This window comes from Phyllobates terribilis, unplaced genomic scaffold (genome assembly GCF_046119375.1).
Source record: "Phyllobates terribilis strain yellow unplaced genomic scaffold, ASM4611937v1 Scaffold_5__5_contigs__length_657084704, whole genome shotgun sequence".
NCBI classification, from domain to species: Eukaryota; Metazoa; Chordata; class Amphibia; order Anura; family Dendrobatidae; genus Phyllobates; species Phyllobates terribilis.
Genome location: NW_027362765.1, coordinates 380,063,562 through 380,077,109, shown reverse-complemented (window position 1 = coordinate 380,077,109; position 13,548 = coordinate 380,063,562). Strand labels below are relative to the sequence as shown.

At 41.1% G+C, this 13,548-nt stretch overlaps 1 protein-coding gene across 1 annotated transcript in view; it reads left to right on the top strand.

Moving 5' to 3' along the window:
* The window catches only part of SCNN1A (sodium channel epithelial 1 subunit alpha), a 215,940-nt gene extending 203,129 nt beyond the window's left edge, over positions 1 to 12,811 (top strand). Inside the window, exon 13 of the mRNA XM_073684901.1 lies at positions 9,349 to 12,811. Within this exon, the coding sequence (XP_073541002.1) occupies positions 9,349 to 9,744 (396 nt within the window). The 3' untranslated portion in view covers positions 9,745 to 12,811. The remainder of the gene's footprint in view (positions 1 to 9,348) is intronic.
* The last annotated feature ends 737 nt before the right edge of the window (positions 12,812 to 13,548 follow it).

Sequence of the window (13,548 nt, the reverse complement as noted above, 5' to 3'; positions counted from 1 at the left end):
AAACGGGGTCTCAGTCACTAATTTATTCTTTCTGCTTTCCGTTTCATTAGATTTTCTTGTGGTCTTTTGTCAGGCAAGTAGCCCGGCGTGTTCCCATGTCTTGTATTTCCTGGGGCTCCCAGGAGACACACCTGTGTCTTGGTATTGCTCTAAGACTTGCTAGTAACTCTCTTAGTTGTCAGTGCACAGTTCCAGTCCACAGTCAACAGGACGTCTCCTGGCTAACTGTGGTTTCCCACCCATGAGTTACTTGTGTTTGGTTTACAGTAGTAACCCTGCTACCTGTCAGTGGAGGACCTCACCTACTGTGGTTTCCAGCAACCTTGCTCCCACGTGATACAGCCACCTGCCGTGGCCTGTTTGTCCACCCAGACCTTGAGCATAGAGGATCCATCTTACTACGTGAGCCTGCTACATGTGTAACAATTCCAACTTTTCAAAACTGTTTTCAATGAGAATCATGACATTTTTTTTCTATAAACACGCCCCTTTTTCATTGACCACGCCCTGTTCCTAGACCACACCCTTTTGCGTGCTTTGTTCCCTCCCACTGAGACTGTGTATGGGTCACAAATAAATCTTTGGTGGAAGACTGATTTGCAAGAACTTCGTACAGAATCCAGGAGACTTGCCAACTATTCCGGGAATTTGGGAAAAAAACGAAAAAAAAGTGGAAGTCTCCCAGACTTCCAGGAAAGTTAGATTAAAGACATTTTGGTGGAAGCATTGACTTTTTTTTTTACACACAATAAACAATGAAAGGTACTTTCCAAATGCGGGTCTGCTCACTCCTGCTCCATCACTTTACAAACAATGTTTAATAAAGCTGGAAATAAAACCAATGGAATGAATGCAGAATAGATGATGGTGGCCCCAATCCTAAACTTTAAGTGGTGCCCCCCAATTTACAAATGTAAAATACAGTTTTTTGGGCACTTTCAAGCACCAGTGCTTAAGTGGACCTCCTGTGCTCCATATAACAATGCCAAAAATTTCAGATTTTTCTGAAAATCGAATTATTTCAGCTAGCCTCTCTACTTAGAAATGCTCCATTATAGACTCACATTGGCCTAATACCTTCATTTATCTTATTAGGTCTTGCAGCAAAGGTCATGAATTTATGATCATTGAGGACCCCATTGATGTTTCCCATTGTAACCATTGATAATATTTGAACTAGGCAGTGGTCTAAATATCCCCAAGGTTCTAATTTGTAGCATAGGATGCGGCCATTAATTGACAAGGTAATTCTAAATGCACAGGCAGTTGTTACAGGTTTACCGTGACAGAGAGGGGCCAGAAGACCTCAGTGTCTGATTTCCCATACTCCTGCACTGATTAGAAGCACTTTTCCATTAAATGGTGCTGGTTTCTGTTAGCAGTGCAGGGGTTAATCTGTTCAGCTTGAAGTCTCTGAAGCTTCCCAGCTTGGATGATCTCAGTTGTTCAGTATTGACCACTCCCCTCTCCTATATATACTCGCCTCTGGCAATCTAGATTGCCAGTGTTAGTCTTACACTGCCTGGTGAGGAGTGGAGGTGTCAGTTGTTGGTAGAGGCGTTTGGAAAGTCGATCTGAGACTGTTGCTTGGTGTTTCATCCTCATCCTCTCCTATTTAGTTTTCCTTCCTTTTCTCCCCGTGTTCCTCTCTGTTGTCTGTGAGAGCATATTTGTATGATTGGTATATTCAGTCATCCCTGTATGTCCTTCCTCTCACAAAATTGAGGTGCCTCTCACAAAATTAGAATATCATCAAAAAGTTAATTTATTTCAGTTCTTCAATACAAAAAGTGAAACTGATATATTATATAGAATCATTACAAACAGAGTGATCTATTTCAAGTTTTTATTTCTGTTAATGTTGATGATTATGGCTTACAGCCAATGCAAACACAAAAGTCATTATCTCAGTAAATTAAAATAATTATCAAAAAAACACCTGCAAAGGCTTCCTAAGCATGTAAAAAGGTCCCTTAGTCAGTTTCAGTAGGCTCCACAATCATGGGGAAGACTGCTGACTTGACAGATGTCCAAAAGGCAGTCATTGACACACTCCACAAGGAGGGTAAGCCACAAAATGTCAATGCTAAAGAAGCTGGCTACTCACAGAGTGCTGTATCCAAGCATATTCATGGAAAGTTGAGTGGAAGGAAAAAGTGTGGTAGAAAAATGTGCATAAGCAACCGGGATAACCGCAGGAGTGGACTGCTGCTGGAGTCATTGCTTCAAGAGCCACCACACACAGACGTATCCAGGACATGGGCTACAAGTGTCGCATTCCTCGTGTCAAGCCACTCATGACTAATAGACAACGCCAGAAGCGTCTTACCTGGGCCAAGGAGAAAAAGACCTGGACTGTTCTCAGTGGTCCAAGGTGTTCTTTTCAGATGAAAGTAAATTTTGCATTTCATTTGGAAATCAAGGTCCCAGAGTCTGGAGGAAGAGTGGAGAGGCCACAATCCAAGCTGCTGGAGGTCTAGTGTGAAGTTTCCACAATCAGTGATGGTTTGGGGAGCCATGTCATCTGCTGGTGTAGGTCCACTGTGTTTTATCAAGACCAAAGTCAGTGCAGCCGTCTACCAGGACATTTTACAGAATTTCATGCTTCCCTCTGCCGACAAGCTTTATGGAGATGGAAATGTCATTCTCCAGCAGGACTTGGCCCCTGTCCACACGGCCAAAAGTACCAATACCTGGTTTACACACAACAGTATCACTGTGCTTGATTGGCAGCAAACTCGCCTGACCTTAACCCCATAGAGAATCTATTATAGAGAATCTATGGGGTATTGTCAAGAGGAAGATGAGACACACCAGACCCAACAATGCAGACGAGCTGAAGGCTGCTATCAAAGCCACCTGGGCTTCCATAACACCTCAGCAGCCACAGGCTGATCGCCTCCATGCCACATTGCCGCATTGATGCAGTAATTGATGCAAAAGGAGCCCCGATCAAGTATTGAGGGCATTTACTGAACAGACATTTCAGTAGGACATTTCGGATTTTAAAATAATTTTTCAAGTTGTTGCTATAAAGTATTCTAATTTACTGAGATAATGACTTTTGTGTTTTCATTGGCTGTAAGCCATAATCATCAACATTAACAGAAATAAACACTTGAAATAGATCACTCTGTCTGTAATGACTCTATATAATATATGTGTTTCACTTTTTCTATTGAAGAACTGAAATAAATAAACTTTTTGATGATATTCTAATTTTGTGAGAAGCACCTGTATATACACTATTACTCCCCACTTCCCTGGGTGGGGGAGGAGGACAAATTTAGCATCGAATCAAGAGTTTAGCAAGGTATATGGCCCCGGTGTCTTCACCATCAGAAGTAATCCAGGGAGTAGGGATAGCTAGGGCGCCCCTAGCGTCAGGGACAGGGAAGGAGCCCCTGGCTTCCAAGTAATTCGACAACAGAGTTGTGACAACGGTGTTGTCACTCACTGCCATCTACGGCCATTCAGGCTTTAATTGGCTCACGGATAGCCATGCAAGCGTCCAGCTACTAGATAAAAGGTTTTTATAAGTCATTTACTGAGAGAGGTGCGTGGTGGAAATATAGTAGGCGGAAGGTCGTCAGAAGTCATGAAGTGAAGCAGGTGGGTGATGGAAAGTAGAGTCACCGATGGCTCCTTTAATAACTCAAGAATAAAGAAATATTGATACTGGAACCTTCCGTTCTGCTATGTATGATAATTTTCATATACATTATATGATTTTCAGGACCCACAACCAACTTCAGGACCATTTATTTAGTGCAATTGTGTCTACAAGTTTTATATCACAAGATATCAGTGCAATGATCTTTAAAGGGGTATTAAATGAAATACCTTTATGAGATATCCATAAATGCCATATCCATATTTGCTTTACATGGTGGCTAATTAGCCTCCCATCATTTATGTTAGTAAAGCTCCTATGTCCCCCATGTGAACGTTTCATTATAGTCAGTAAAAAATACAATTTTGTTATTATTTTTCATTTATTTTAGTCGCTTATATAGCGCCATCATATTCCGCTGCGCTCTACAGAACTCACCATCACTGTCCCCATTGGGACTCACAATCTAGATTCCCTATCAGAATGTTTTTGGAGTGTAGGAGGAATCCGGAGATCCGGGAGGAAACCCACGCAAACATGGGGAGAATATACAAACTCAATGTGTTAGGCTCAGCAGGTGAGGTGAATCCTCAAAGCCCAGGGTCCGTTTGGGCACATGGGTTATGGGTGTCTGGGCAGCAGGCAATTGAGACACATGGGAAACAGGTAGTAGAGGTCCTGGAAGACGTGGAAAAGATAGCAGAGGTCATGAAAGCCCGGGAACAGATATCAGAGGTCCTGGAAGACCGGGAACAGGTATCGGAGGTCTTGGAAGACAGGGGACAGATAGCAGAGGTCCTTGAAGACGGGGAAAAGGTAGCAGAGACCATGGAAGACTGGGAACAGATAGCAGAGGTCCTGGAAGACCAGGAACAAGTAGGTGAGGTCCTGGAAGACAGGGAGCAGGCTGCATGCACACAGGACTCAGAAACAATAGAAGTCTTATTACCATGACACAGGTGTGTGTTTTCATAGGCCTTATATAGACTTATGTAGAATACCAAATGGGAGCACGCCAGGCCACCCACAAAGTCTGACGTGGAGCACCAGATAATTTAGTGGACCGGGGTTAAGGGAGCAGATCCCGGACCGGGACAGGTATGGAACACCATGCAGGCGTTGTTCTTGGTGAAGTTTGAACCCAAAACTCCAAAGCAAAAGTGCTAACCACTGAGCCACCGTGCAGCAGACATGCTGTTATTATTGGGGGCTTGTCCGCGAGCAGTTTTGTATTTTTCATTGACTAAGGCTATGCCATGGATATTTACATTAATCTTCCCCTCATATGGCAAACTATTACAACACAAGAATTTGAGTTTTTGTATATCCTGCTACTGAAAAACAGAATAAAACGTAATTAAAAATTGCTCCAAAAAGGTTACAATAAAAACTACAAGTCGTCTGGCAAGAAAACAAGTCCTAACAAAGCTGCATTCAAGATTTTTTTTTTTTTATGGCAAAACAAAAATAAATTATTACAAATACTGTTTTTATTGTGAAAAAAATAGAAAACAAAAGAATTATATGCATTTAATATTTTATAATAGTTCTGACCCTGAGAAAAAAAAAATTATGTTATTATTTATAACTTATATTGGACACCATAAACACAAATTCCATAGAGCAATGTTGGAATTGATGTGGGCTTTTTTTTTGCACTCCAGCCACCCTCCCCCCGAAAAATAAAATGAATAAAGGTTATATAATACAATATATTTATATCCTAATACAGTGATATTAAAAATAAATGACAATAACACAAAAGGAAAAAGTTGTGTAATAGCCATGAACACTTAGTAATGTATGTTATGGGTTATGTATCGTCCTTGTAGTTTCTGGGGGTGAATACTTTGGAAACATGACGATGTAAAGACATCAGAAAATTTGCATTTTGTAAAACAAGACTAAGGAACATAATTAGGGAAGTGCATGGATGGGTCATAAAGAACATTGGGAGGAGGCGAGGTGGAGCTGGGCCTGGATGAATAACATCATTAGGATTTGCATACGGATGTGGTATAACCTGTTCTCCCTGAATCTGAGAAGCGACTGTCCGTAACTTATTATCTAGGCATGGATGTGCTGCTGCGTCCCACACCCATCTCTCCTTCTACACAGATCTTCCTAATTACATGGCCGGCGTTACTAAACCTTTGTCGTTAGGTACCTGGATCAGTATAATCACTTGCCTTGTGGAATGTATAATTATGGCCATATTTTCTGTCATCCAGTTGATCCAAAACATCGTCCCACAAGGCACAGCAGCACACTAAACTATGATAGAAGACGAAGGAATAAATCTTTACTAGGGCCTCAAAAAAAATGATAATCCAAAAAGGTCATCTGAATTAGAAATCTAAGACAACAGGCCTGGATTATAGGGAGAGTATAGAGGGCACAAGCCCGGGGGCCTCCTTTACCCTGGAGATGTTATGATAGGCTACAAGCACTAAGGAAAGACAGGAGATCTGTCCCTACAATAGAACTAAGCTGGATCCCTACGATGTAACGGGGAACCTGATCCTGCGATCAGACCCGCTAAAGTCCTCAGCTAGTCTGAACGAAGACCTATAGATGTGAGGGAGGGATCCCTACAAGAACTAGGGACTGGGAGAAAGATGGACTGGACACCTCCTCCTAGCAGAAATTGTAGCAGTAAAAAGACAAACAAACAACATAGAACATAGAGGTCAAAAGACCTAGCTAAACTGACTGAGAAAGGTTACAAAGCACCTGGCTAGCTTAAGAGTAGAAATTACAATGAAGTCCAGCAAGGCCTGAAGGGCGGAGCAGGATTAAATAGGCAAAAAAGGTCATGTGACCAGCAAAATAGAAAAAACCTAACAGGAGAGTTCTAACAGGAGAACTAGGCCGCCCTTACCATCCTACCTGATGGCTCTTACCACCCTACCTAATGACTCTTACCACCCTACCTGATGACTCTTAACCCCCTAACTGATGACCCTTACCACCCTACCTGATGGCTCTTAACCCCCTAACTGATGACCCTTACCACCCTACCTGATGGCACTTACCACCCTACCTGATGACTCTTACCATCCTACCTGATGGCTCTTACCACCCCACCTGATGACTCTTACCACCCTACCTGATGGCTCTTAACACCCTACCTGATAGCTCTTACCACCCTACCTGATGGCTCCCATTTCTGCATACCTTACCATATACCATGCTGCCCAGAAGAGGTTTCCAATTCAAAAACATAAAGAAACTTTTTTTCTCATAGACATAGTTGCCAACTTTTCAAAATTATTTTCCAGAATATGGGATTTGTTAATTTTTTTTTTGTATAACCATTGCCTGTCATCTGAATACCGATCCACACTCCCTGAATGTGCACCTAGAGACCAGGGCTCAGGCAAAGAAATCATTGGGGGAACGCCAGTTTTCAAACGATCCTCATGTTATTATTTCCTTTTTGGAAGGAGGACAGGAGGACCCCTTCTTCATGAGTCTTCAGCAGTTCAACGGTCTTAATAATAAACCATTCACAAAGGTTTTTGCAACTTATGTTGGGTTCCATTCTCATTTTTCAGGTATTCATACTGAACCCCCAAAGGAGCCATAAAGTGCAATGAGACAAGCGGAGTTCAAATGTCCTCCGTTTGCACTATTTTCCTATGGTGTCCGTCATTTCAGATGGGCATAAGAGCATAGTCTACGGAAGGGCCAAAATGCATTATGAATGGTGCCTGGATCCTGAACAGGTGCATGGCTTCAATCTCTTGGGCCTGTGATATGAAAAGACCCAAAGCCCTTGGGGTCCTGCGGGTATGGGCAGCTGGGTACATTATTACCCTCTGCATCCTCTGATGGTCTACATTTACTGTAAACCCTTTTATTGTCCGGGAACCAACACCATTTCCCTGACGTTAAGATTGTGAGTTCTCAGCTTTATCTCATTGATCTTGTGCAACCGGTTTGTGGTCTGCAGTCAGGTTCTCCTCTTTTCTGAACATCTCTGCAACCACAAGATGTAGAGAGCTTTCATGTGTGCATCGTATCTGGCGATGACCTCGCTATCTGCATGTGACAAGGATTTCCGGCTGTGATAGACTCAACGATAAAGAATCAAATAAAACTGTCAGAAAGCAAGTCTAAGCATAGTAGTAAAAAAATCCTCTAGTCTGACACTGGAAAAGAGCCCCATGCCAGATGGGAATTGAGTCGAGAGTCGGACACCAGATAGATCCAAGTTTCCTGGTGGTTCATGAAGACCTTCAGGCGCTTCCATAAATATATATCACATATGTACAAGTATGTGTATGATAGGCATCCTCTCTTGGTGCTCGTTCATGCTCCCATTTCCCCATCCCTTCACATGAGGGTCAACCAGTTGCCTATTAGTTCTCAATTTTCATAAGAGAGAAAGTCAACCAGGAACAAGAATACGAGGCACACTGCCTAGGAGTATTGTACAGCGTTACAGATGGGCAACCTCGGCGTTTGCCCAAAATTCATCATTTGTTCCTCCTGAAGGGGACACCACCAATTTCCTGTCTTGTGACCATCATATTAATATAATAGATATTTTTCTTAGCTATTGTGTTCCATTTTTCTTTTTCAGGTGGTATGGTACTGTGTAGTTGGGCATTGTGTGGCGCTGCTACTTACAGACTGCACTTTATAGGAATTTTATATAGACAACTGTATGGAAGTGTTATTTGTCTGCTGTACTGTATGGCAGCATTTACCAACCTGGAGTTTCATGGAACCCTAAGGAACATGGAAGTACCCGATAAGGGTTCAGTGCCGCGAAATTAATTCTGAAATTAATTTATATGTCTAGTCTGATGTTCTAGGTTATCTGCAACATTAGGGCAAACCTGGCCCCAGTGGTTGACTTTCCATATCTGTAGAATGCTTGGCACTTGCCTAGTTTGCCTGTATAAAATATAAAGACCTGCTCATGGAGCTGCAGAATCATTTTATAGGGTAAAATTTACAGAAAGTCACGATTCAAGGAAAAAAGTTTCCGTTTCTAGTTTACATAAAGACTTGTTTAAAATTCTGTTAATCATTATCAGTGAGTTCATAGAGAAATTGTCACATTACGGAGGAAGGTTAGAGGAAGCAAGTCCTTTAACAGATCTGAAACCTGTCGAGTCAACATGACATAGACGTCTCTTAATATAGATTTATATGTCACATGAGAGTTTTATTGCTACTTGACCTATAAATCTCAGCTTTTTGCCCGAGGCCGATCAAATTGGGTGTGTTCACCTTGAAAGACCTGATCACTGATGAGTCTGTTCCTTTTGAAGGAGGAATGAGAATTGCCCTTTTGTGTCAAGTCTTCGGATATTATATTAGGTAATCGACAATGAGTTTGATTGTTCTTGAATATGACGAATAGGATCATGAAAGAGGTTCTCCAGGACTTACATAATCATTGATGGTGTGTCAATGTACCGTGGGCTTCCAGGACTTGATCGGCATGAGAGGCCATAGTGGTCCTTCATTGTTGACACAAGAATATCAGCGCATCCATAGGGTTGATTTTACCTGATATTCACTATGCGTGGAGATGTCAATGAATTCCCAAATTTTCCAAGCATGTGTCTATGGGCTGCTGGTCTTCATGATACGTTATGAGTTGGTGGCATTCTATACCCTTACACTCGTGATAGCTCAAATACTGTAAATCCACTTTAGATTGGTTGCCATTTACTAATACTGAAACAATAATGACTTCCATCTTTCTTTCTTCTCAGATGGTGATGCTTTTATCCTTGCTGGGAAGCCAATGGAGTCTTTGGTTTGGTTCCTCAGTCCTTTCAGTGGTGGAGATGGTAGAGTTCGTCTTTGATGTCATCGCCATTAGCGTAATGATCCTTGCTGCTCGCTACTTCACCAAAACTAACAAATCCATGGAAGAGACAGGAAGAGAACCAACACCCGACCCCTCCTACAGACAGAGGGAACACCAAATACCCCAGGATCCAAACAACGCACCCTCACACAGTCAAATGAGAGTTGTAGCCGATATCACTCCTCCTCCGGCTTATGAAAGTCTTGACTTGAGATCCGTGGGTGGAGGATCCTCTCGTAATTCCAGTCTTCGTAGTCATGTTTCGTATCATGCAGAAGCTCCATGGCGGGATGAATAAGAAGAGCAGAAAGAGGGAGTCCAAATAGAATCGAATCAGTATATAAAAGAGCAGGGTAATCGGGTAATAGGTGAAATAAGACATTGGAATTTATAGTGACGGTGACAAAACTTCTACAACTTGACCTAAATTCTCCTTTCTGGTCATCACCAAAACAAGTTAAAATGCTGATTTCCTGATACTAAAATGTTTTGATTTAGAACGTAACAAAAAAATGATACCTTACATTTATACATAGAACTGCAAGTAAATTTACTGCAATATCCCCCCAAAAAAAGATAAATCAAGCTAAGAAATGTTACTTAAAGGGGTTGTCTACTACTTTTTTTTGTAATGAAAACAAAACAGAATGAAAAATCCCGTACCTGACCCTTGATATTCTGCCGCTCCATTGACTGATTCCCCTGCCAGTATCCTGATTTTTTCTTCCCAGCTGGGGGATCTCTTGTGAACACTGCAGTTAAACGGTAGCCACTAATTGGCTGCAGCGTTAACATTCTGTCCAAGCCAGGATGAACAATCACAAACAATTTATTTTCTGGCTCAAAGAGAATGTCAAGGCTGCAACCTATCAGTGGTCACTTATTGGCTGCAGCAGTCATATGACATCACCAACCAGAAGCGGAAGCCAGAAGACTGGCGGGGAACACAGTCAGCAGTGCTGTGGAACGGCAGGGTCCAGTAGGTGAGCAATGAGCATCTCTCCTTTTTTTTAATTCTCCCATGAGCCCATTATAAAATGTATTGAGAAAAACCCTATAATGATGAAATAACTCAGAAGCTTGTTTTAATTTGGGAAAGTTTTAATTTTATTTTTTTTTAAAAAATCAATACTACTTGAGAATACAAATAACTTTGTAAAATCATGTAAAAGTGTCATCTTTCTCAACTTCTAGAAATCAATTTATTTTCTGCTGCCTCCCTGTAAATTCTCTGTTGAAAACTACTGAGTCTTTAAACAAATCAGTGAAGTAGAGTAAAAAAGTAAGAAGAAGGAGGAGGGGGATGCAGCTGCAGTTTTCCTTTCTCTCTGTTAATGAGACAGCATGCTGTGAGAGGGGAGGAGGAGCAGGAGTGGGGAAACATCTGATTGGATCAGAGCATCACATGCTGTGAGAGGGGAGGAGGAGCCAAAGTGGACAGACATCTGATTGGATCAGAGCATCTCATGCTGTGAGAGGAGAGGAGGAGCCAAAGTGGAGAGACATCTGATTGGATCAGAGCATCTCATGCTGTGAGAGGGGAGGAGGAGCCAAAGTGGAGAGACATGTGATTGGATCAGAGCATCACATGCTGTGAGAGGGGAGGAGGAGCCAAAGTGGAGAGACATCTGATTGGATCAGAGCATCTCATGCTGTGAAAGAGGAAGAGTAGCAGAAGTGGGGAGATATCTGATTGGATCACATCGCAGTCTGCAAGAGGGGAGGAGGAGCCGAAGTGGAGAGACACCTGATTGGCTCAAAGTACTGAGCACAGCACTGGCATTGCGCCAAGAAGATCTCATCAACAAAATAGCATTATTTTTTTTAAATAAGCATTTTGAAGTAGCAAAGGCTGGGAAAGAGGAAAGGGAATTTGATTGCAGAGACAGGAAGAAAGAACAATGTGGTCAAGAAGAAGTTTCCTGAACTTAATCCATAAAAGAAAAAGCAGGAAAAACATAGACAGCTGCTTTATGTACCCTGCACCATTCACATGTCTGATTAATACATGATAAAAGACAATTTTGAAAAACCCATAATATCCAAATAATAATAAAAAAAAATCAATGATAAAAATCGATTCCTTAGTTATACTGTATATATTTCGATAATTTATATTGCTAAATTAATATTAATCAAGATATAAGGGAATGTATCACGGGGATTGTTCCATCATTGAATAAAAATGTCAATTACATATTACATACATTCAACGTTAATATAATACTGCCACTTAGTGCCCAAATAATACCACTACCATATAGTTTTTCAAAGATAACTCATATACTGTATCCGCATAACACCAGCATATGTGCCACTGCCATTCAGTGTCCAAATAATACTACCATACAATGCTTAACGTGGGCATCCAAGTATAAAAGAAAAATAACTATAGCGCAGTGTAATTGTTTTTCCAGATCATTATATTACCGTATTTTGCACGAATCGACAATGGACAGTAGGAGTCAGCACATCTTGCTCTATCACCTTATAAGTGGAAGTATGCTTTAAATCCTTCATCCAGAAAGCCCCCACTTAATAATGCCATATAATGCCTAAATAATACTGCCATTCAGTGCATAAATACTACCAAAATACACAGCTCTAGATCAATAGGGCTGATAAAAATCTAGGGTGGCCATAAGGTGGTGGTCTGGGGTTGAGAGGGTGTTAGTGTCAACCTACTTGTTTGTCGAGAAGTTTAAAGCTTTTATAATGTGCAGATAAAGAACATAAGAAAAGTTATAACAAACTTTACACTTGCTGGAAATGTTCCTCACCTCTGTAAGCCCCTTCAGCCAATCAGCAGAGCTGGGAGTGGCCACATGACACGCTCGTCTTCAGGTCCACTTCTTTAAACCCTGATGTGTATGATCACAGGAATGTGACTTCAGCCCCTTTCCAGATGCTTAAGGGGTCATTTGTAAAAAAAAAAAATTTCAGCACTTATTGAGCACTGTACACATGTGCCAATACAAGCAGAGCCAGACCTTTAAATCTATAATTGATATGCTTTTGCATTGATGATACTTTTCCCTTTGATGAGTGTAATTTTTATTTTTAGTAATTCTGAAATAAGCGAGAACTTAATGTTGTATCCGCTCCTACGAGGCTCTAATGTTGATGTATTCTGATTAGTAAACTTTTTCCAAAACAATACATGTGGGGCTGATTGTAATAACACCGAGGTTCTTGACCTCGTATGTGCTGAAGAACAGGGGACGGGAAGGGGGTGGAGGTTTCCTTTTAAATCAAGTCTCATTTCCTCCACTTTCATCCGATTTTCAAATCAACAGTAATTTAACCATTGTCTGTACAACTATGTAATCACTCGAATAAAACAATAAACACAGATTCCAAATTCATATCTGCAATGAGATGTATGATCCGAAATGAAGGAGATGTCACAGTCATTCCTTGGCCTAATATTGCAGTTAACGAAAATGCCAATTTTGGCGGGACCATCCAACTACACTGTGTTCCAAATTATTATGCAAATAATATTTTCTCATAATTTCCCTAATTACCTATATGAATTGCAGTCATTGTAATTTTCCAGTCAAATAGCTATTAGAGTACAATTGAAAGGTTTTTGGACAAACTGCCTATGATAACAGGATATTTTTTTAAAAATAAAACACTCAAACTGCACTCAAAATGCATGTTCCAAATTATTATGCACAGCAGAGTTTTCAACCTTTTCATTTTAATAAAGAACAAAAAAATGGTCATTTTTGAAATTCTAAGCATTAGCAGGTTATTACAAACTGAAATCAAACAGTTTTCAACTCAAAACTTTATTCTATGTGATGTTACATTTGCACATAGGACCCCTTGTTCGAAAGGAGCTTCTGAACTCTCTCGTCCATTGAATTTGTCAGGTTTTGGATGGTTTCTGCTACAATTGTTTTGCATGAGGACAGAATACCCTCCCAGAGCTGTTGCTTAGATGTGAACTGCCTCCCGCCATCATAGACACTCCTTTTGATGATGCTCCAGAGGTTCTCAATGGGGTTGAGGTCAGGGGAGCATGGGGGCCACACCATAAGTTTGTCCCCTTTTATGCCCATAGCAGCCAGAGATGCAGATGTGTTATGTGCAG